The sequence below is a fragment of the Chrysoperla carnea genome, chromosome 1 (assembly GCF_905475395.1).
Source record: "Chrysoperla carnea chromosome 1, inChrCarn1.1, whole genome shotgun sequence".
NCBI classification, from domain to species: Eukaryota; Metazoa; Arthropoda; class Insecta; order Neuroptera; family Chrysopidae; genus Chrysoperla; species Chrysoperla carnea.
In genome coordinates, this window is record NC_058337.1 from 31391136 (window position 1) to 31417417 (window position 26282).

Consider the following 26282-nt stretch of genomic DNA (forward strand, 5'->3'; position numbering starts at 1 on the left):
CATTAATTCTTTTAGTGAATCGATGATTCATTTGTGTGGTGTATTATATCCTATGTAACTGCGAGGATATTTTCCTATTTGGGCTATAATCGCTGCTCAACAAGATTGTATTGCTCAGGAAAAGGCTGCGACAATTTTATTTCTCTTAAATTTACTACCGCTACCAATTTAGGATTTCACAGGGTTCAATAATTTTGCATATTAATGGAAAGCATACCATTCTTTTTTTAAGTTTTTATTTAATTCATATATAGCCATTTTTCCATAAATTGCAGATGGCCCTTCTTTACAAATATAAAACACCGGGTATATAATTTGACACCTGCTATAAGTCAACCTAATCCAACATTGTTAAAATGCGCTTTCATACAATTTTTTTGAAATAGATGTGTATATCCAATTGATGTCGATTGCAATCGCATATGATATGTTGTAGTAAGTATATTGGATGTATGTGAGAGACGACCACTATCAATAACATCGATAAAGACGTATCATTCAAAGCGAAACGAAACGATCGTAGATTACCACATTGTTTGATAATATATGGGATTATTGTCTTTTTTCCGATATAAAATTTGTATGTCAAAATTCATAAAAAACAAACCAATTTGAAATAATTTGTCACTTTAAGATGAGCAAAATTTTATAAATTATATACTTGAGCTGTAAGAAGTACCATAGTATTACCAGAACTAGTCTACAATTATATACCATCTTGGAAAGCAGTATCAAGCGTACGTAGCGTAAGATATATTCATTTTCTTTACTTTATGCTGTTTTACGTCAGTGATCTTTAAATTTTCCAAATAGTAGTATATATTTTACTAATATATAATTTACAGGTTGCTAAGATTTAATTCGCAAATTAAATTTCGTGCCATCGAAATATAATAGGTCATATTATTTTTAATAACCATCCTAATACCTAAAAATTCGAAAATCATCTTACACCGAAAAGTGTATAATACAAATCATCCTTGCTATTTGTAATTTCGTATAGCGCAGTTCAACGTAAATTTGGCAGGTTCACAGCTGTAATATCACAAATGTCTGTTTGGATGTGTTTAACCACTCAACTTGATTGATTTTGATGAAATTAAATAAAACAGCTTATGATCGGATATAGAATATGATATATAAACTAATGTCGATACTATATGGCAAGCGAAGCGATCTTCGAGACCAAACACCAAGGCCAGGGAAAAAGTTGTTTTATTGTCTAAGAAATGTATGTAAAGCTGGTGTTTAGAGCCTTAAGTGAGGGCAAGTGGGAAGTAGGTATGATAGAGAGGAGAAGGCTATAGGCTTTGTTTTCATAGTTGATCAAGCTACCAGGCAGGTAGCGATTAGTATGATACATGAATACAGCAACTTTTTAGATTAATATTGTACATACATGTATCGCATGTCTGTAGTTTATGATCATTTTCAAATAGACTACTTAATTAATTCATTTCGAAATAAAGTGAGATATAACTACTGATCGGTCAACGTAATACATATGACCGCATATTTAAATTACATAGTAAATTAATTAAAATTTTTAATAGGATTCTTAACAAATACAAATATTCTATAATAAAAAACAAGTGAAAAGAAACAATTGACTGAGTTAATTGTTGAAATACCATGCATAGTCAGTGTTGATTTCTTTATCACATAACACATACAAAAATGTATAGACACTGTTGATGCGCAATCGTTTGTTTTTTTGACGACACGCAAATAACAAAAGATATTCACTTTTAAATAGACACACACACAACTGATATTCCTATATTAATACATACTATAAAATTTGCACTTAATTAACGCCCTCGTGAGTAAACAGTGATGTTTACAAAAAAATGTTTCAAACAAAAGTTTTTTCTTTTTTTATAAGGAACATTTTTTACATATAAACTTTTGTTCTATCTCTAACGGTTTACAAGATGGGTCCTACGGACCCAAGACCCAATTGACCTATGATGCTCATTTACGAACTTGACCTCACTTTTTACGTCCTGAGTACGCTGTAAAAAATTTCAGCTCGATATCTTTTTTCGTTTTTGAGTTATCGTGTCCACAGACGGACGGACGGACAACCGGAAATGGACTAATTAGGTGATTTTATGAACAGCTATGACAAAAATTTTTTCCTAGCATCATTATTTTTAAGCGTTACAAACTTGGGACTAAACTTAATATACTATGTATATTTCATATATACATGGTATAACAAGTGTTAATGGTAATTGAAAACAATAATTGAGTTCTTCAAATAAATTGAATATGTAGTAGACAAGCACGGATTATCAAATTTATATATTGTCATTCAATTTACTTATTTATGAGACGATAAGACGGTAAAATTTCTTCGGGAATATCTAAAATACTTTGCATACACTTCAATCTTAAATAAGATTTGTAAAAGGATAGGTACCTATCTAATTTTCACTTTATTATAAAATTTGTGAGTTTCCACTTTATTTTCCTTACAAAAAATCGTGCAAAATTAAAATGAAAGATCTTGTAAAATCATTAACAGAATAATATTTATAGGTACGTTTTCAGAATTTGTGTAAAATCTTAACGAGATTTATTGCTTCTTTATTTTTGTTTCTAGAGCTGCATGCAAAAATTTCTAAAATTTATTAAAAATGAGAAATACCACAAACGCATATTTACTAAACTTCGTTGTAGAGATTTAAAAAAGCTGGTTTTCTACTTAATTTTAAACAATATTCTCTAACCAGAATATATAGAAATTCGTGTTTAAAGTGAAAACTTCTTTTGAGCACGTCGAGCTCTGAAGTTAAGTCTCATTGTGCACACTTTGTTCCAGGATGGGTGACCGCTTGAAAAAACTGTTTATTAGTGCTTTTTTTTTTTATTATTTATAATAATTTTTTATACACACGTTAATAATTTAAATTTATAAATTACGAAATTTTAATTATTTAACAAAAAACCACCGTTGTTCCAAAGTTTTAAGTTTTTACTTCCGTCGACAGTCCCCATGACTATCTTTTTTTTAACAAAACTAGGAATAGTACGTTTTTTAACCTTATTCAGAACAAGTCAATTTTAACAACACAGAAAAATAGATGTGTTGTGATCTGCTTTTAAAAGTTCTCGACTACTCATATATAACTTTTTGACTTTTTGTCAAGGCAAAGAACTGTCTATAACCTCGGACACACATGTTATTTGACAGATTTTATTTTTACTTTTTTATAATGATAGCCTTACCGTATGTAGTTGGTTTTCTCGTTCACAGGATTCGTATCGATTGTTAAATGCACGTGGTCCATGCCATTGTTGCATTGTTACACTTGGATTATCATGTAATGTTATACCAGCCGTTGTTGATGATGATTTCTAATTAAATAGAATAATATTACATTATTAAACTGATATGAGAATTATTATTATAAAAAAATGAGTTCGCCCATCAAAATTTATTTTTTTTATGTATTTCAAATATTGAGAATTAAGCACGAGTAATTGCGTCGAACTAAAGCTAGCTAGAATACTTGGGAATCCCCAACTTAGTTAACAAAACTGTCCTTTACAAAATTTTCAAAGTTATTACCAGGCTAAGTGCCAAAAAAATGAAAGCCCATAATATTCCGAATTAGTTATCAAAAACTGTTAAGACCAGTATGCAATAATGTTTGATAATGAATATCTTTTAAACGATCAAATTCATCGACTAATCATAACAGACCATTTTTGTAAAGCATTTAATTTCCTACAAAAAAAGCATTGTCTATTTCATAATTCTTATTTGTTCACGAGTTCATAATGAAAAATTCATAATGAAAAAACAAATGTGTCTTAGAATCATCCAACTTCCATCTTCAAAATTTTTTAAACGCTGAGATTAACGAAAAAATGTAAGAAACTATTTTTTAGAGCCTTCAATTCATACAAAACTAGCATGTACCCACCCACTTCGCTGGGCAACTGCAAATTTAAATACAAAGACTATTGCGTTATAAATTTCACTTATCTCTTGCCAATAATTATCCTCGCTTTCGTTCACAATGTCATTACTCGTCATTGTTACTCGCTGATAAGTGATAATGTAGCTTTCTATAGGTGAAATAATTTTTTAAATCGATTAAATAGTTTTTCAATTGAGTTTTTCCGCTTTTTCACCTCCTTAAGTGCCAAATTTTTTTTAAATACTTTCTTAGTGCTCATCTACAGTGGCAAAAAACTTAAATTCAAATTTACACAGTCCTAGCTTCGGGAGTTATTGGCTGTGCTTTGGTATGTCAGATATAAATATGTAAATGAAAAATTAGAGTGAATGATTTTTTAGTGGATTGAGGAAAAAATCGAAAACCGAAATTGAAAACCGGAAAAATTAGTTGCTAGAGTAACAAAACTAAACTAAAAATAATAATAACTCCTAAAAATTTTTAATCGTGGAAAATGCTACAAATAAAAAATGTTAGTTTCAAAGAGACACATCTGCTATGAAAAGCTGTTCTTTATAAAATCAAAAACATTTGTTTTTTTAAACATTTTTTTGTAAACAGGATAGTTTGGACAGTGATAGCAAAAATTTAGCTTTTTGCTCGTTTCTGAATTCCATTTAAACAAAAATGGTTTTTATAAAAAACAATCAACTTGCAAACAAACAGCTCTGCAGAAAAAATTATATAATTAGGTAACGATACACTACTTTAATTATAGAATTGTATGGATGCATATATAATTGTATGGTTTGCATTTAAGACTTACATTTAAAATTTAATATTCTTGTATCACAAATTTAAATAAATAATTATGATAATTTACATTTGAAAAATAATATTTGTTCAATTTGATTTCTTATTTTCACAATTTTTAATGCATTAAGTTTAATTAATTAGTGTTTTTCAATAATTTTAATTTGACATTTCTACTACATTAACATGTAAAGAATTGCAAATTAGTCATAACTTGAGAAAAAGGAGAGTGTCTGTTACTTTTAGCTATATTAATTAGTTTATTGACATAACACTTCTGACTTCAATGTTTTGTCATGTGGGTGAGGTAAACATAAAATAGATGGCGTATTACCATTTCAAATATGCGGCATAACCTTTTCATAAATTGCTTTTTCCAATTTTTCTGTATCATTATCGTCATTTTATTTTATAATTATTATTTTGTATGTTATTATTTTAACTAAATTAAATACATGTAATTATTACTTGCTGGCATTCCATTTTCTTATTCCGATTCTATTTTAAATCTTTGTATTGTTTTAATTATTATTTTCAGTAACATACAGTGACAAACCTCAACAATGCATGATAAAATAATTCATCTCACATATTCATGAAATAATTTATCTTTTACATTTACAGCTATACCAAAGAGCATAGGGTAGAGGAGAAGCAGCCCATATGAGCTAATGTAAAATCGTAGTATACGAGTTTCAGCGCCTCTACCGAGTCAGGCTTTCAAACTTAATAGTTAATAGTCACCCCCGCAAAGTAGTTAAACTTAATAGTCATACCCGCAAAGGCCTACAAACTTAATAGTTGATCGCCTCAGACTCCAGATGTCACTTATAATTATACTTCTGCTTCTTGTCTATCCTATAGTCTTTGAGCTATACAAATACATAAAATTAGAGTGTCGGTTTGTAATGTCAAATTAACTGCTTTTTCCTTGATGCATATTTACACTACAATTATACTCAAAACTTTTTTTTAAATAAAATTTATAAAAGTTTTGTCTATCTCCTTATAATGGCTGATACCCGAAACGGTTGGATTAATTTTAAAGAATTTTAGAAAAAAAAAACAGATAAGCCAACGTTCCACAGAGGAGTATTTATACCAAATTTCCGTACAAAATATAATGAAGGGATTTTGATGCACAAAATTGATTCAAAAGATTATTTAGATGCAAAAGTACCTTTTATTTGGCAATAATAAAAAAATTTATTTTTAGTCATATTCGTCTTCATCATGTTCGTCTTCAATCCCGATTATTTCACTTTCTTCTTCAATGTTTTTATTTTTTCTTCTGAGCTATTCAGAATATAAGCTATTTCTCAATTCAGTCCGGGGTATGCATAGGGTAGGGGGTTCGATTCCCGCCGCCGCAACAAAATTTAATTAAAAGTTGTGATGGACTGGTGTAGTGCATGTTATATGCATGAAGAAGGTGCACTCAGCCTCTGAAATTGAGGAGCTGATAAATGAAATTATCAGCGGAAAGGTGGTAAAACACATATATGGTATCACAATGGGCTCTATAGCCTAAGTGTGTCCTTCGTGGACAGCCAATATAACCTAAACTACTTTTTTCTTATCTATGCTTTCTTTTGTTTCCACATAAGGTGATTTCGGAATTATAAGTCAAATATTTTCATTTTCATTAGAAAACTGCTTGCTCCTATTTTTGATTTTTGACTTAAGCTATCTTAATCTCATGTTGCAAAATATTTAAGTATTGCCCTGTTACAAAAAAATTTACCGGACAAAAAGGAGCACATAAACAAAAATCGTTGAGTTTGATAAATTTAATGAAAACAAGTGAAAACGGACCCAAGACCCAATTGACCTATGTTGCTCATTTACGAATTCAACCTCACTTTTTTACGTCTGGGGTGCGCTGTAAAAATTTCAGCTTGATATCTTTTGTCGTTTTTGAGTTATCGTGTTCCTAGATGGACGGACGGACGGAGGGACAACCGAAAATGGACTTATCAGACGATTCTATGAACATTTATACCAAAATTTTTTTTCGTAGCATCAATTTTTAAGCGTTACAAACTTGGGACTAAACTTAATATACTATGTATATTTGATATATACATGGTATAAACATTAACATTAAATACTAATAAATAAAGGACAAACCTTCGTTTTCAATATAAAAATAAAATACTTACTTATTTGCACTTACAAACACAGTAAACGTAAATTGAATGACATACTAAATCGAGAGCAACAACAAGAGTAATTTGCATCCGTAGAAGCAGGTAGATTGCAGCTTAAAAAACAGGCGGGAGCAAGGTGAAGGTAACTCAAATGACCTGCTTGAGAGTGGTTATCTAACTACACCAAAAAACAACTTTCAATGTAAAATAAGATAAATACTCCACTTTGCGATCGGACAGTACAAAGTCTACCAAACCCGCTAGTAAACTATAAAAGTTCCTTATCTTTACTTATTCAACAATCGAAACGCGTAATAATACAATATGATTAACCTAATTTGTACAAATTGAAAATTAAATTATATATTGACTTAAATCTTTCCAAATTATATGCTCATAATAAAGTTTCAACTAAAATAACATGGTATTTGAAACAATAAGTGTTTTTGCTTCTTTGTGTTAAATATAAATAAATATATGAAAAAAAAAACTTTTCCCCATTGATTACATCAAAATAAACTTTTTTAATTAATGTCTCTTACTGATATATTATATAGAGAAAAAACTCACATACAAACTAAATAGTTTGCCAAACATTTTCTACTCCGTAAAAAAAAAATTATCTCTCTTGTGCATTCTATGACTTTTTATTCGATAACAATACACAATGTTTTTTTTAAATTGTAGCGTTATGTAAGCAAATAACTCGTTGGTAATCAATGTTATCGCTTACATGATATCTCTATATATTATAAATGCGAAAGTCAGCATGTTTGTTTGTTTGTTTGTTGTTTGTTACGCTTTCACGTTAAAACTAGCGAATGTTTTTTAATGAAACTGTACAGCAATATAGCTCATACTTCAAAATAACACATGAGATATAATTTATGAAGATATTGAGAATTTGACATTACCATGAATTACAAATTTCTGTAAAAGTAGTCATTTGACATTACCATAAATTACAGATTTCTGTAAAAATAGTCAATATAAAATATTTCACGGCCATCTTTTCTGATATACTCAATGAATAATTACGACTATTATACATTTAAAAAATAGATACCCATACTAATTTTACCTGTGTAAAACAATCCTTACCATTATTTCGAGTATTATAGAAAGGGAATAATCGAGAGCAATCTTTGTTAATCTTTACTTTTAAATTCAGCGAAGCGGGTGGGTATCTCTCTAGCCAGTTAATAAATATAAACATGATGAAAACTTGTGAGGATGGATGTCTGGATGTTTATTAGTTTTCACGCAAAAACTACTGAATGAATTTTAATGAAACTTAAAAATAATGAAATTCATACATCAGAAAAACAAATATAATTTATAAATGTACTAGCAGATATTCGTCCGATTCGTTGGGAGATTTTGATCTTAAAAGCAAAATATTTGGGCTCGATAATGAAACGTAACATATATTTCGAGTGTACGGGAGGTAGAGGGGGAAGTGAGAGCAAGAAATGTTACCCGTCCGCTTTGTTGGAAGATTGTGACTTTAAAAATTCATTTATTACTTTTTGAAATCGTCCATCGAAGCGGGTGGGAACAAAGTATTATATAAAATATTTCTAGCTATAAATATTTTTCAAGCGTTCCATGAATTAAAAAAGTGATTGGTTTGTGTGCTGGGTTCTTCTCAACTATACAGAATTATCTTTGTTACATGCGTGAAGTAGTTTTATACTTGTTTTATTTCACGGTGTAATAAGCAATAGAGGAAAAGTAATAGTTTAAACTCAGTGTTCAATCCAGTTTATTAGACTTTTAATTTCACATGGGCGTCAATGTCACATAAAATTGTGATTAAAACGAAAAAATGTAAAGAAGAAATTAATTGAGAAATGCGAGGACCTTCCACTCTATCGTATATATTTTTATAGCGAAATAAAGTGAGTAAAACAATATTTTGAATATAATTGTGAAAATCAGAATATGCAATGTAAAAATTTTTAAGTAGTTAATTTTGAAAAAATTAATGGAATTTCAATTCGACAGTTATTATAAACCTTGCCATCTTTAACGAGATTGTTATTCAAACAATGCATATTATGCTCGAAAAGTAAAAAAATTATAATTTACACAGGGCTGCAAAAACAAATTTTTTTTCGGCTGCATGGTATATTCTTTGTAAATTATTAGTTTAATAGGGTGCCGAAACCAAAAATGATATCCATTTACTTCTATCTCGTCAGATTTCTCACAAACCTCAATTAGAAATGTCAAAAATCGGATTTTCCATTATTGGTGAGTTTGGTAGCGATGATACTAAACCCTGAAAGTGAATTGGATGGCTAGCCTTTGAATTGTCAAGTTATCTTTTTTGCCTTTGAAACAAGTCTACCTATTTGTGTTAGAAACTTTTCCTTCTTCTTCTTATACGTTATCACTTTTCATCATGAGTTTCCTGCATGGGGTGTCACAAACTAATGTATTGTATTATTTACTGGGACACGAGCAACTGATAATTTCCTAAACTGCAACATTATTCTCTCTTGACTTAGTATCCTTCCTATCATTCCTCTGAATTGCAAATTATTATTGAAATTTTCATTTTTAAGTTTTGCAATAAAACCTGACGTGATAAAAGTTTTGTATTATATTTCCCAATTTCAGTGGTAAAAATGTATAAGATACTGTTAAAAAGCCTGTTTTTCGTTTGCAACCCTATGTCATTTTATAATTCGAATTAATCCCGAATACCATGTATAAAATGCTTACCATATCTTGATCCTTTGTATTTTCAGTTGTTCCCAAACAAATCTTTTTACGGGCAATCAATAAAACAATGATACACGCTAACAGCGTTACACAAACTGATACAACTGTAATTGTAATCGTTGTTTGATAAGTTTCTGTTGGAATTGATTTTATTGGTATTTCATTTGTTTTATCATTAGTTTCAACATATGATGTTGTTGACGTCACTAATGTAGTTTGTAATGTCACAGTTGTTGGGATTGATGTAGTAGAAGATAATAGTGACGTAGTTGTTGCTGTTTGTTCATGTTTAGGGTCTGTTGGCTCTGGTAATTTTGGTGGTGGCCTTGGATGAAATCCTGGTATATTAGGAAGAGTGCCCGGGTTTCCCCAGTTAGGATTGTTATTATTAAAAATTGATTGAAATCCTTGATGTGTGTATAAGCCACCGCCGCCGCTGCCAAATGGATGATATGCATTTGACTTTGCATTGGGATTCGATGCATTCAAAATCTGTACCAACACTTGTGTTTTTGAAACCATATGGCCATTATCACCAGTGACATATAGAGCAAATTTTCTATTAACCTAGAAAAAAGAAATGGATTAGTTTTTGATTAATCTACACAGATAAATAAATTGATAAGATGTCATTATTTAACTAATAAAAATAAACAGAAGAAATAAAATAAACAGAAGAAATAAAATAAACAGTAATCCTTAATAAAAATATCCAACTGTGATACGTTTTTCTGCTCCAGATATTTGATTTATTTATTAGTCAGTAGAATTTCGTTTGAGTGCAAGCCACATAATAATCAATTATTATATTCGAACTGAAAACACTATCAAGAAATTCGACAACTCTTTAAATATTTTTCTATTGACTATTTCTCATATCAATTAAACTTTAATCTGCACCGTCTCGCTTCTGTCCTGAAGAGAGATGAAAATTATTTCAGTGTCAAATACAGTGAGAAACAATAGCAAACGATATATGTAATTTTTAAAAGTTCATTTTCCATTAGTTAACCTTATGCTATTATTTTTGGAACTATGTTCCCTATCGCACGATATTTGTTTGCTGGTTGAGAGTTGAAACAAAAAAAAAAAATTGCAACAGAAACCAAAAAACGACATCTTGGATACATAGCAAACTATAACTTTTTCCATCGATTCAGGTTACTCTAAATTTTGAGAAAATGCATAAAATTTTTTTATATCTGTCAAGTTGTATTTTTTGTCAAAATATTATGTTTAATCATTTAAAATGAAACTATGAAAGTTATCAGAAGTTCAAGAAAACATAGATAATTTAAAGTAATTACAATGGCATTTTTATGTTATGTCATAATAAATATCCTAATCAAACCAAATGTAATGTTCGCACATGTTGGGTTGGCCACTAAATCAGAAGTAGGGATGTCATTTTTAAACTAATACTACAACTATTCCATACAGTAAAAACGAAAAGGTACTACCTATAAAAAAGTCTTTAAAGAATCAAACAAGTATTTGACTTCTACGACAATTTGAATACCTTAACATTGTCAGAAAAATATCTTGTAAATAAAAAAAGTAAGCGCTACATGTATAATGTATCAAGGTACGAAAGAAATATATTTAGCCGGGTGTCCCACGACACAGCTCGATCTTTTTTTATCACCCTCCCGACATTTACGTTCCTTTTTAAATTGTCTTGTTTCCTCACAATTTGCCTTATTTTCACGCTTTTCCCACTTGCAACCCTTATACCAATTATTTTTAGCGAAAGCCAAACTCAAAGGGCTTCCAAAAGACCACAAATACGATACAAACACGAATATTCAAGGATAATACAGTGGAACGAAACACAAATTGAAGAGGCTGGTAGGGCTTCATTAGTCGATAGGTATACCGAAACAATGATGAATGGTGTCCGACAACTTAAAGCTTCTTTTACGAATTTTTAATTCAGTGTGAACTTCTAATTGTGTTATTGCTTTGAAGTTTCTATATCAAATATTGAAGATGTAAGCTATCTTGCACTAAACTAACACTTGTAGATATATAAACAACATCTTAAATAAGTGAACCAAATCAGATACGCAATTTTGTTCATTGAGTGAGCAATTTTGTTAATAGCGCATCATAGCCTAAGAAAATAAAGGTTTTTCTACATGAAAAATCCAAGTGAAATTTTTCCACTGGCACTGGAATTATATTTATTCGGATGCAAGAAATGATCTGTGATTCCATTACGAAATCTTGTGTACAAAAAAAAAAAAAACTATTCAAGGTCAAGGGTCGCCAAAATAGGTTTTTTTCAAATATCCCGTAAACTATTAACTTTATGGCAGTTTTAGCAATTATTAAATTTGTTTGCCTGTTAATTTTATATAAAACAGGTTCTTTACAAAATTTCCGAGGAATCAGTAGTTTTCAAAATATTTAACTGGGGATAAAAAATATTTTTATGAGTTAAAAATATTGAAAAAAAAAATAAACAAAAATAATTATTTTTAATTAATTTTTTTAAATATTTTTTTTTTTTTTAATTTTTGATAATTTCCAAATATTTTGAGTACTATTGCTTCTACCAAAATTTTGTTCAGAACCTTTTTTATGTAAAATTAACTGATAAACTTTTCTAATAGCTAAAGCTGACATAAAATTAATAGTTTTCGAGATATATTTGAAACCAACAATAATTTTTTTTGCGCACATGGTTTTGTACTGGACTTTTCATAGGTCATTTCTTGTATTTAAATTAATATAATCCCGGTGAAAAAGCTTCTTTAGGATTTCTTAAGCAGATCAAGTGTTTATATTTCTCTGTGACATTAATTGATGGACAAAGTAATTTAAACAAATATTTGCTGCTTTACGGAAGCATTTACATAAAAAGTTTTCACTGTATCATTGTGTTAATTCGGATTTTATTCACTACTTTTGTTAGCATGTTTTACGTCATTGTTTATTTTTCTTTTCAACTCATAAAAAGAGAATCAAATTGATGAATATTTCAAAATAAACATATTATTTATGCATACAATTTTAATAAATCACTCAATAAAATGAAAATATGAAATTTATTCGTTTTATTCTCTAGGGAATAAATTTACAATAATGATAATATGTAAAGTTGGATAAAAGTGCTTTCATACAGGACCAATCATTATTATAGTGAAAATTTGTTTTTTTTTTTTTGATATGGCCGTACCAAGAAGTGAGCAGCTACCTCCTATGGGCCTGGACTTACCATGTGTTTAATAGGCTAAGTATGCCAAAATAATATTGAATAATTGAAATTTTGAGGACAAAAATTTGTGTTTTGCCTTCCATCCTGGGTATTAAAAATTATGCCCCCTTGATGCAAAAGCTGAACAAAGCTGACACTTTGTATTTCTAACCTAACTTCCGCCATCGCGGGTAAACCGTGATTTTCACAAAAAAATGTTTCAAACAAAAGTTGTTTATTTTGTTATAAGATTTTTTACTTTTAAGCTTTTGTTCTACTACGAAGGGTTTAAAAGATGGTTTCTATAGACCCAAAACCCAATTGGCCTATGTCGCTCATTTAAGAACTAGACCTCACATTTTACGCCCTAAACACACTTTAAAAATTTCAGCGTGGTATCTCTTGAAGAAGAAGATGCACTATTAAAAGACTATTTGCTATTACAAAAATAAACTCACGAAAAAATTTTTGACTTTGAACATGAATAACTTTTTCTCTATCAATCGTAAGGTATACTTTGACGTAAATGGGTCTGACGATAAAACGCAGGTAAGTTCAACGACATCACAATCATCAAATTTGAATGAATAGAACGTAAGAGATGGGCCAAAACGTAGTCATTTTCTAAGATGGCGGCGTAAGAGTTAATTTCCCGAAATACGCAAAATCAGATTTAAGGTCTCCAAACAACTCTCTATTGAATAATTTAACAAAAAAAAAATCAAGTGTCAAAACTTTTGGTTCGGTCCGTTAGTGCACTGGACTATTACATATTTCTGTTGTAATTTCATAGCCGAATTAAGCGCAGTATTGGACAAACTGTTGTCAAGATAGTGTCAAGCAACTTTTTATAATACGAATGGGTTGTTCACGACCCTCACAACAGCCTTCCTGAAATGATAACCAAATCCTACGCCTGGGTTTGAGCCAAATATATAATATAGCATTTACTCACTTATCTATAATAATTTTATTTTAATTAAAAACGTTTCCGAAAGTTTATTAATAACTTAAATAACACTCGAAAAGCTTTTCAAACATAATATTTGTATAATATAGCAAATTATGTCCAATTATGTGGATTGAACTTCATTTTTCTTTCATATTCAAAGCGTGCATCCGTTATCTAACCACGTTTTTATTAATTTTCTGACAGAAAGCTATTGTTTTCAGCCCGAAAATTTGCATCTGCCATATTCGGAATGTATTATATTCTGTCAGTTTTATATGGCGTCCTTATAATCTAGGTAGTGCGTCTGTACTTATTTACAATAGTAAATAATCTGTTTAGTAATCAATTTGGAGCATGATTTTTCCAATCATATATGTATATACTGGCAATTTTTGTAGTTATATGATGAGTGGCACATTTTTTTTTTTAATTTTGGAAATTTTATGTCTACTTACTAAGTAAAAAAATAAAAAACCTGACTGTGTGAAATAAAATCTGGAAAGAAAGAAACAAGTACAGTAGTTGACATACCGACTTTAACAGTCAGGGCCTATAATTGGAAAAAAGTTTGGAGTCGGTCTAGATTTTAATGGGCTCCGACTCTTAAAGTCGCTATGCCAACTACTGGACTTGTTTCTTTCTTTTCAGATTTTATTTAACACAGTCGGGATTAATATTTTTTTTATTATTTATTTTATTTTAGACTTTTTAGTGTTTCAGCACTAAAAAAAACCGTCCTATTATACTATATTAAAATTTTTCAACCAATTTATTATTCCTTATTAAATTTAAACATATATAACTTATAATTTTTGTAATCCGTGTATGATCGCCTTTATTTTTATAACCTACTCGATATGATTTGTTAATTTTTTTTAACGTATTAATTTTGCTTCGAAAGTCAAATTTTTTTGTTTTTCCAAAAACCTATCTAAGAACACTTGGGTTTATTTGACAAATATAACGATACATTAAATGTTGAAATCCATTGGGCCTTTTGGAAGATATGAGATAATATACATACTTACATACATACATATATACATACATACAAGATACGCGCCAAAAACATAACCACTCCTTGACAGTCGACTAAAATTGACCTATTTGTAGTGCCAATATTCTTTCGACAAAATTCATCTCGAATCCAAAAAATTGCATGTTATTAGAGCCGTCTTATTTCCCCTTTTATTTTCGATTTTTCAAACTAATACATGACAAGACATCCACAGAAACTTACCAGCAATTACGTAAGTACACGGTAAGAAATGCATGGCGTTTATTACAATGCTGGTATGGTATATGTCATTATTTACAATATTTTATTGTAAATAACGCTATAGTATAAGTAACGCCATAGTGTTTTGTAAAAAACGCCATTGTATATTGTAAATAATGCCATGCATTTCTTACCGCGGAGGAATTGATTTACCTTCCACTTTTTAACTTGAAACTAATCAAGTTAAAACAGATTATTTTTCAGAAGGCAGGCGCTAAAGATTCATTGAATTATACGGTGATTTTGGGAAGTACGATAAAAACTTGTATACAAGACAGGACAAAATTTTAATAAGCAGTGGAGATACTTCAAAATAGTTTTTGAGTAGTCGAACAAAATGGTTTATGCGTTTTTCATACCCAATATATTCATCACTTAGAATTATTCAACCTAAAAACAAAAGGTTGGTATGAGTGTACATTAAATCACCTAGGTAGTCTATTTCCACTTGTCCGCCCGCGTATGTTCATTACGTAAAAAGTGACTTTGAGATCGTAAACGAGCAATATTGATATATCAATTGGGTTATCATCATCAATCAATGAGATTGGGTAGGAATCATCTCTTAAACCGTAACAGATTTTAAGCGCGAAAAATGTTTTTTTGTTTTGGCGTTAGGAACCAAAAAATGGTAAAATGTTCTCAAAAATTATACTAATTAGAGAGTTGAAAATTTGTAGTTAGCTTCAAGTAACTATAGCTACTTTGATTCAAATTTCACATTAAATCCATCCGATAATATTAAGGGACAAAACTCATAGTTTTATAAAACTAAAATAGATTACACCGATCCAGCAAACGGTAATATTCATTACTGTCTACATAGGGAATTTCAACATTTATCTCAGTCAATTGTTTATTTACACTTGTTATTCAACTATCTTCTTATATGCATATCGTCTACAATTAATATTCACTAATTTCTTAGATGATTTCTTTCTCATTTCCACAGAAAGCGTAGTCCTATATCAGCAGATTATGTAAATTTTCGAGGTAAAATTTGTAACAGAAGACTTCGAACAATAATCTTTCAAATTTCCATGAATACTGAAATATGCCAGAAGAACCAATTTACCGTACGCTCTATTATCATGACACATCTTCAATGGCCGCTAACACTCATTATCATCACAGCTGGTTTTATAAACATTTTGAAATATATTTAACATTTGTATGTAGATCCGATTACAACATTTTCATAATTAAATGTGTTACAGCATCAGCCTAGCCTTTACATATAAATAAGTAAATAAATATAAAATTGTTCTGTACTGTTTACAGTGTACAATGTACTGTAATACTGTAATATGTACTGTATTCGCTCCGTGCGTGAGTTTCGTTTCCATGATAACGATACACTACTTTAATTATAGAATTGTATGGATGCATATATAATTGAATGGATTGCATTGAAAACTTACATTTAAAATTTAATATTCTTGTTTCACAAATTTAAATAAATAATTATGATAATTTACATTTGAAAAATAATATTTGTATAATTTGATTTCTTATTTTCACAATTTTTAATGCATTAAATTTAATTAATTAGTGTTTTTCAATCATTTTAATTTGACAGTTTCTATATCATTAACATGTAAAGAATTGCAAATTAGTCATAACAGCCCCCTTTATCTCCAAAATTTTTCACTTAAAGCGCTGGCATCGATTTTATTATCCCTACCATGACTACGCACACAACGAATATTATATGCATGTATCCATATTGTAACCTCAAATTTAAATAAATTTTCATTTTATAGAGATATTTTATTCGACCGTATAAAAACGGTATTAAATTATAGTAAAAAAAAATTATATAAAAGGTTTAACAAAAAATTTTAATTTGTTTTGTTGTTTGCGTTTAATGGAATGTTGTGGGACAAATAAATGATTGTTAATTATTTGTAAATTTTAACACTATCTAGTATCTATATATAATATACTATGAGAATACTTTAAATTGTACATTTAAATAAAATAAAAATAGCAGTTACTTTGAACACACAAAAAAGACATTAATTTATTTATAGCACTTAATAATAATATACGTAAAAATATACTCCTTGAAATTTTATAAGCTTTTCAAATAACTTATGTAAACCATGTACAAATATTCATTATGATGCTCTAACACCAATGATGAGTATACACAAAATTCAATTTATCTACGCCCGTGAGATAGGAACTACTTATGTTACTTAGCTTGCGTGGAATAGTTTATCACCGGACGCATTTTCACTATCATACGAATTTTCAACCAACCAAATTAGCCAAATTACTGTCAAAATCTTAGCTATTAAAAAACTTTTTTTAATATACACACATATTAAAAATGATAATTACATTTAAGAGAGTTTACTTTTATATTTTACAGGCGTAGACAAAGTTTTTTACGATACGTGTGATACGTGTGAACGTACCTACTCCTGCGATTTCCTAACTCGTACTATGCACTTCTTGTACAAAGGACCCCGCAATATTAGATAGGAACATGATTTGTGTGAAACTTTTTCTAACCCGCTCTAAAATGTTCTTTGAATAATTCTGAGCAAAAGCTCTCACAGCCACAAAATTTTTAACGATTAGATTTCAAGCTACGGGCGATCAAAGCTACACACATGTCATATTTATAGTACCTGTATGACTCTTTGTGAAACCTTGGCTCAAACTGCTCCCAAATTTTTTTCACGAGTGGTTTTCGAGCTACAGGCTTTATAACTATAACGTATGTGCAGCTTTAATCACCCGCAACTCGAAAACTATCCTTTAAAAAATTTTTTGATCGTGAGAGCTTTTTATCAGAACGATGCATAGAGCATATATGTACTATAAATATAAAATATGCATTGCTTTGATCGTTCTGAGCTTGAAAACTACTCGATAAAAAGTTTTGTGTTACTGTTAACATTACACATACATATGTACATGTCACACATACATAACTGATATTCCCATATAATAAATACTATATAATTTGCGCCTAATTTGCACTGTCACGGGTAAACAGTGATATTTACGAAATAATGTTTCAAACGAAAGTTTATTTTTTTATAAGGAACATTTTTTTACATTTAAACTTTTGTTCTATCTCTAACGGTTAACAAGATGGGTTCTATGGACTCAATAATTACGAACTCACTTTTTATGTCCTGAGCACGCTGTAAAAATTTCAGCTTGATATCTCTTTTCGTTTTTGAGTTATCGTGTTGACAGACAACCGAAAATGGGCTAATTAGATGATTTAATAAACACCTATACCAAAATTTTTTTCTTAGCATCAATATTTTTAAGCGTTACAAACTTGGGATTAAACTGAATATACATACCATGATACATATTTCATATATACATGGTATAAAAATGTTCCATTTCAAATAAATGCATCAGGATTCCTTACTGTTAAAGAGAATTATTTAATTGTAACACAAATTCTTTAAAAGACGAGCATGAAGCCTCGAATAATACATCTAGTATGAAGATAAAAACTAACGTAAAGCATTTTTTGTTTTGTTTAAAAATTATCTAGACATTATATTGACCCACTATTAATATCGTTTATCATCTTCTAGCTTTATATTCGATGACAGTATTGAATAAGTAATAAAATGTACTTCAAATATCACATAAAATTTTTTTTAAACTCAAGAACGTAGACATTCAACAAGAGATATTTTATTAGCGTATAAATTGATGGTCGTAATAATCATTGATGAGCAAAATTAAACAATGAAGCTTGCTTTTTTACGAAAAACAAAAGATAACAATAAGTCTGAGCCAAATTGAAAAAAATATCACGATATAGTTTTCACGTTCGTAATTACCACATTTTAGATAATTTTTATTGGCGATTACTATTACAATATTTGCTTGTATCTTTTTTCAACACGTTAAACGCCCTTTTGGAATAAAACTACCTACTCCTACATTATTCCGAAAACTCGGGATTAATTGAAAAAAACTTTTTCTCTTTATACTATGTATTATAAAAACTGTTATCTTCCTGTCTATTCAATTGTGTGTTAATTAGCGCATCATACAAAAATGCCTTGACAGATTTTGACAAAATCAAATTTATTTAATAGTTTATGACAAACGTAAAAACTAGTGTATATATAAATCGGTGGCTGTAATACAGAGAGCCATACTTAATCACAAAACGAAGAACTTTTATGCTTACATGTACATTCTAAACTAAATATCGACTCACTGTGATCGCAGCGGAAACTGAGATCGAAAGAATCCCTATTTTTAGAAGATACTAGTAAAGCTGGTATTGGCTAGTAGTAGGGTTAGCCGCGTCGTTAAAAATAAAAAAAGCAATATATCCAATACATAAAAGAAATACCAGCACATAATATCCTTTAACTCTCTTTCACTCTCAGTAACTCTAAAATCATGAACGCTCTGTGAATAAACGTTTTACAGACGCTAATTAAAGTTGGTAAAACTATATTGAAAATAAAAGTTTTGAATGGCATCTTTAGCACCAATCTAATGTCTTTTCCCAGCCTAATCGTATCATCCCTGTAAAAATATACGTAAATTTGTAAATGGTACTGCTTCAAATAAATTTAACATGTTTGATATTGAATTTTCAATTTTTTTAAAAAGCAACAATGGTACAGAGGCTTCAGAGATCAGAAGCTGACCTATCACTTAACCTCTTAGCTTTTATCCAAATAAGTTAGAAAATAGCTTAATATAATTATTCTTAAGGGTTTAACTGCATATTGTAGTTAAAAATTTCTTGAACTGCATATTTAATCAATTTCTTTTCATTGTTTCATTTTTGTATTCCAAGCTTAAGATATACCTAAACATCAAAATTCTAAAAAATATAAATGTATAAATACAGTGATCAACAAAGTCGATATGTAAAAATATGTTATTATGAAATTATGAAAAAAACGTTCTGCATAGACTAGAACGCATATGAAATAAAAATATATCAATTTTTTTTCATTCTGATATACAACGTTTGTCGAAAAATATAAAATTTGTCGAACAGTTGAGTATCCTTTTTTTACACTATCTACAAAATTTATGGTGAGAAGTCAGATATCTAATATTATCCAATTACAATCGAAAAACAGATTTAGTTAATTTTACTGACTACTCGATTTAATGTCGGCGTGTTATACAAGTTGATATTACACAAAATATAGCAGTGAATCTTAGATTAAATGTTTGACCGACATAAATTATTAATGCTAAAACAGAGAAGAGTTAGTAAAAATAACTAAATCCTTTTCTTTTTGGTATATGGATAATATTGAATATCTGACCGTTTTCAATTAGAATTACTTTTCTTAATAAAGATTGTTGGTATTTAATAAAAAAAGCTTTTAACAGACTTCAAAAGAAAAACTTTTTCAAAACAAATTAATATGCACTAAAAAGTAAAAAACTAACGATAACATAATGTAGTTAAAATTATTGATATTTTTGGAGTCGGTACGTCAGCCCAATATTTTGTAATTTTTAGTGAATCTGAAGTACAATGCAAATTTAAGACTTTTATGGTTTTCAGAACTAAATCAAAATAAAATGGGACCACACGGGAAGCACCAGCTTTCAAATAAATAAAGAATCAGCAAAATCGGTTCACACAGTCAAAAGTTCTAAGGTAACACACATTAAAAAAAAATACAGTCGAATTAATAACCTCCTCCTTTTTTCTTTGAAGTCGGTTAAAAAATAAAAGTACTATACTCTTAAGCAAAATTCCATTTTTTGTCATACCTCGAATACGAATGCAAAAAATTGACACCTGAATATTCCATTTTGCGTTTTAGATCATGTAGGGCTTTTAATCAGGAAAAACTTTGTTCATAAAATAAATAATAAAAACAAAGAATAACAAAGTATTCCACATCGTACCGACTTAATTAGGCACACTTTCGGTGTTTGCAGAACATTTAATACTTGTAACTAAGAGCACAATTTAAATTTATACCTATCTGAAATATATTAGATAATATGTTAGTTTTAATAAGTTTTCATGAGTAGGTTTTGATAAGTTTCACTTATGTCGTGAATAGGTTTATCAGCTATAAACAACGAATATTTTGAATCATCACGACGCCTACGGCAAACGAATTTAATCATTTCAAAATTTTATTCTCCCAATAAAATAAAGTAAGTTAGTATTTTCATATCGAATTATATTAGTATAGCTTCACATTTCACAGCACACATAAGCTTGAAATCAATATGTTGTTATACTTATCTATAACTTCAAACCTACTTACAAGTTGTTTGAAAATAATTTTCTTTTATCTGTGTATTTCTAGATTTCAAGTGGATATAATTTAAGTGCATTGAGTGTATGTATGCGTATAAACAACACTAACTAACTTTTTCCGATATTCTCGTTTATGATACGTTCTCGTACAAGACACCTGAAAAATTTAATAGCATGTTTGGAAGCGTCTGCAGTTTATACAATTTTCGGAGTATTAGACCATCAACGTCATTTTTTAATGGTGTAAGATAACATAATTTTGCATTTGTTATCCTTCTCTCTAAAACTTATAGATACATTAGTCTTCATTCTAAAACTTAAAGATACATCTGACCACAAAATAGAAAATTCCCGTGTGAAAATTTACGTAGTTTTTATTTATATCTAGAGATCTATTTATATATATGCTGTAATCATATCTGTATCAACGTATATGCTGTTGCATGATTGACCATTCAATAATTGGAAAGAGTATCTTTCAATGTCCTGATAATTATTTTTTTCAGTAGTGCTTCTTTAAAAAAAACAAAACCGAGTCTGCTACCCAGAAGTTTTTTTTTTTTTTAAATATTTTGCATCAATTCCTTGAAGTTCTTGACTCGTTTGATGTTACAACTGTATACCTACTTTATGTAACATAATCTATAACTATAAAATGCTGTGTCATTCGAATGACTGACGGATCATTGCACAGCCTAAACCGCTGATCGTAGAGACCTGACACTTGAACAGTGTGTTCTTTGTGAGATGTAGGCATCTGAAAAGGATTTTACAAAATAAGACCCCTTAGAGGGTAACAAAGGGGTGTGAATTTTGTATATGGAAAACCCATGTTAATAATTTTATAGACAAATATAGATCAACGTGTGCATGTTTGTCATGTTACTATAGTTTTTTATTAAATTCATTTGGTTTATCATATTTTACAGATAAGAATTTTAATTTTCTTTCCCACAAGTGGTATGTAGTGAATCTTTCTTTATAATTTGAAAGTCTGTAACTATATTTGATCAATCCATCGAATTATCGATCATTGGAGTCGTGAGTTATGATAGTTATTTGTAGAAAGAAAAAAAGTGAATTAATGAAATCGAATTTTTTGGAATTAATTGGAATAATAAAAGAATTGAATTAATATTTTGTGAATTAAACGATATTCTCCCTACCAATACGTGTTTTTATCAATTGTATAAAATATGCATACAAATCATATATTAAAAAGGTAACTGAAAATTACTTTAGTAAAATATTGTTATTAAATATTATAAAATGTGATCATTTCTTTTGAAAGGTGAAATATTTTCCCTTTTAAACTGCATTTTCCTGTATGTACTTTTATGATAAATAATAGAAAATATCATATTCAATCGAATACTGTACGTAGAATATACAATCTTGGAATTGTGTCACATTAAAAATTATTGTTATGTACGTGACAGAAATCCTGTAAATTAATCGAGGAAATGAAACCAAAAAATCCATATGGACTGAGGAATTGTCTCTTCGACAGTATATTTTTATGGGAGTCGATGGAAAATGTTTGTCTGAATATACTCAAAAATGTCATTTACATGACTGCTTGTGCTTTTTCGATTTACGCCCATGCGGCGGGTCAGAAGTTCCCTACTCCAGGACACCATATTTTCTTTATTAAACATTAAAACAAACTATTGGATTTTATATTTTGAACAATTCTAAATATTTTTTTATCTTTGACATTTCTAACTTAACCTCACCGTTTGCGAGATAAATGCATTTGAAATAAAATATTGCGAATTTTTTCCGAAAACTCGTTGTTGAGGAAACAAATTATTTCGAATGTTAAATTTAGAATGTTTTGATTTTCCAAATGTATTAATTATTAACAAAAATTTATCAAAATATAATAAATTTAAATTTGTATGACAGTGTTTAGAATAGCCCAAAATAAAATGTCATAGTTTTCAAATTCAATTTTTAACCAGACCCACAAAAAAAAACCTTCATTTTCGTCAATAACGAATTTTGAGCAAAAGTACGTAATTTTTTTTCTTCAAACGCTCATATCTCAAAAAAGATGAGTTTTGGTGAAAATTATCAAAAGTACAATAATGCTAAAAGTAGTACCTACAATAAATAATATCTTATGACTTCCAAATTAAATTTTTGACCGGAACCACAAAATAACGAGTTTTCGGAAAAAATCCGCAAATTTTTTTTTCAAATGCTTCAAGTAAAAAATGTCAAGGATCAAAAAATATTTAAAATTGTCCAAAATATAAAATCCAAAGGTTTTTTTAAATGTTTAATTAAAGAAAGTCTGGTGTGAGGGAGTAGGGAATTTCTGACACGACGCATGGGCGTAAATCGAAAAAGCATAAGCACTCATGTATGACATTTTTGAGTTCACACAGACAAACATTTTCCACTGGCTCCCATAAAAATCTACTGACGAGGAGACAATTCCTGAGTCAAGTGCTTCATTTACCACAGTATATTAGCTGATTTTAATACGACATATCATCGTTGTATGGAGATAATTTCACGCGCACATAAACTTATGAAACGTGAGAATTGTTATTTCAGAATAATGTTTTTAGTCTAGGTAGTAATGGTGCATAAGTAAAATCATTTGGTTTTGTCTTTGCAAATCGTGGTAATCGTCATACCGAGACTTTATATGAATATTATATGAACCCATAGTAAGTCCGTTGGTCTCATTCACGGTCAGTATGTATGTTTTCTCCACTGCCAGTCTGTCTGTTTCTTTTTAGAAATGTTGAAATCAGCTGATCAACACTGATTGGTCTACACAATTAAATGAAGAAATTTCTACAGCTTAGAATTATGATATAAATTAAGAAATTTCTACAGCTTAGATCTTTAAATAAGTCAAAGAAGCACTCACATTGAAAAAATTAGCGACGAGTGACATCTCCCCGGAGGATGACCAATAAATTGTAGTTGAAATACTTATTTATAATACAAACAAGTGAAAACATCACATTATACCAGCGGTCGGAGAACCGGGGTAAATTACCCCAAATGGGGTAAAAATGAAATTTTTGGGGGTAAAAATGAAACTTTTGTGAGTAAAAAGTATGTATTTTTAAATTGCTATTTTTAAAAATTATCATGGGGGGACTATATTATGGAAGATGCACTAAAGAGGCGATTTTGTTTTTTTTTCTTTGCTCTTCGCCATAGGGTAATATCTACTTATACAAAAATATTTTGGGGTAATGATTAAAAAAGTTCCCCGACTGCTGCATTATACATACATACATGATACATATACATAACTGATATTGCCATATAATACACACTATACAATTAACGCCTAATTTGCACCCTCACGGGTAAACAGTGATATTTACGAAAATATGTTTCAAACAATAGTTGATTATTTTTTTGTAAGGAATATTTTTTACTGTAAAACTTTTATTCTATCTCTAACGGTCTACAAGACCCAATTGGCCTATGTTGCTCATTTATGAACACGACCTCACTTTTTCTGTCCTGAGTACGCAGTAAAAATTTAGGCTTGATTAATTTTTTCGTTTTTGAGTTATCGTGTATACAGACGGACGAACGGACGGACAACGGGAAATGGATTAATTAGGTGATTTTATGAACACCTATACCCAAATTTTGTTCATAGCATCAATATTTTTAAGCGTTACAAACTTGGGACTAAACTTAGTATACCTTGCATAATAAACATATATGCATGGTATAAAAATTTACCTAGGTATTGCGCTGAAGTTGAAATTTTATTTCAAATAACAAGAGATTTAATAAATTATCCTTGAATATATTTCTATTGGTAACAACTTCTAAAACGCGGAAAAATGCTTTTGCTACTTGTAACCGTTGTACCTGTCGTTTTCCGTTGTTTAGTTCTATCAGAAATCAGTTGGTAAACTTGAAAAGCCCGAAAATATTGGTTTTTGGCTTATGAATAAAAATAAAGCAATAATATTAGGAGCCCAAGAAATAGAAATAAAATTTTACAATGTTATCAATGCAATTTTACTGTACGGTCTATAATTAGTTTACGAAGCATATTTTTGAGGTCAATTATCGTCATCAAAGCTAGATAACTGAGTAAAAAATTATTTTAATCACTATAATCGAAAAATTCATTACAAACGGGAAACCATTATGGCAACTTGTATTTACTGACAAAACTCTATTCGAACATTGCAAGTTAAGTAAGATTTTGTAAAAGGGAAAATTCTGTATATTTATATATGTCATTTTCACACTATTTATTCTCTTTTGATAAACCATCAATTGTTATTCTCAAGAGTTTTTATGAAATAAGTGAACACATTCATTCATAATTCAGTTCGTACAGAACATCACTCCAAAAAAATTAATATATACTTAATGCGATTCAGGAACAAGTCATGAAAGTTTAATAAATGGAAGAGAATGCTATTACACAGTTTTTAAATTTGATTTTGACTTACATGATCGTTTAAAATTTATTTCGATTAATTCATTACAAGATTGTTTATTCATGTCAGATAGTTGTTCTTTGTAAAATAATAATAATTCTTTTATTTGACACTAGCCTGATACCTGCCCGTTTCACTGGGCTTAAAAGTAAAAAACTATACTTTATAACGTCCACCTCTCTTGATGTGCATAGTTTTTAATTTTGTTAAATGTAAACAGTCATAATTCATTGAGTATATCAGGAAAATTGGCCGTGAATGGTTTGACATTTACTATTTTAAATTTTTACAAAATATTTACATTTATGGTTCAAAATGATGATTATAGATCTGCTAGATCTAAAATCATAATTATGAACCATCTTTTGAACCAATTCTTTAATTATTCTCTTAATACTTCCCTTTACTCATCCCATCTTCTTCCATTGAGCAGTCGATTTTTTGGTACGAAGTTGTCACAAAAAAATAAACGACTGTGTAAACTTTTAAAGATGTGATACTTTTTTTCTGATTTTTAAATAATTTTATTGTACTATAGACAAACTTTATTCTTGTGTAT

General features: G+C 29.3%; 1 protein-coding gene across 1 annotated transcript in view; it reads right to left on the bottom strand.

The window, feature by feature from the left end:
• The window catches only part of LOC123305807 (tyrosine kinase receptor Cad96Ca), a 192468-nt gene that overhangs the window by 39842 nt on the left and 126344 nt on the right, over window positions 1-26282 (bottom strand). The window contains exons 3-4 of the mRNA XM_044887638.1: window positions 9605-10171; window positions 3235-3363 (exon numbers count right to left, since the gene is read on the bottom strand). Of these exons, the coding sequence (XP_044743573.1) occupies window positions 3235-3363; window positions 9605-10171 (696 nt within the window). The remainder of the gene's footprint in view (window positions 1-3234; window positions 3364-9604; window positions 10172-26282) is intronic.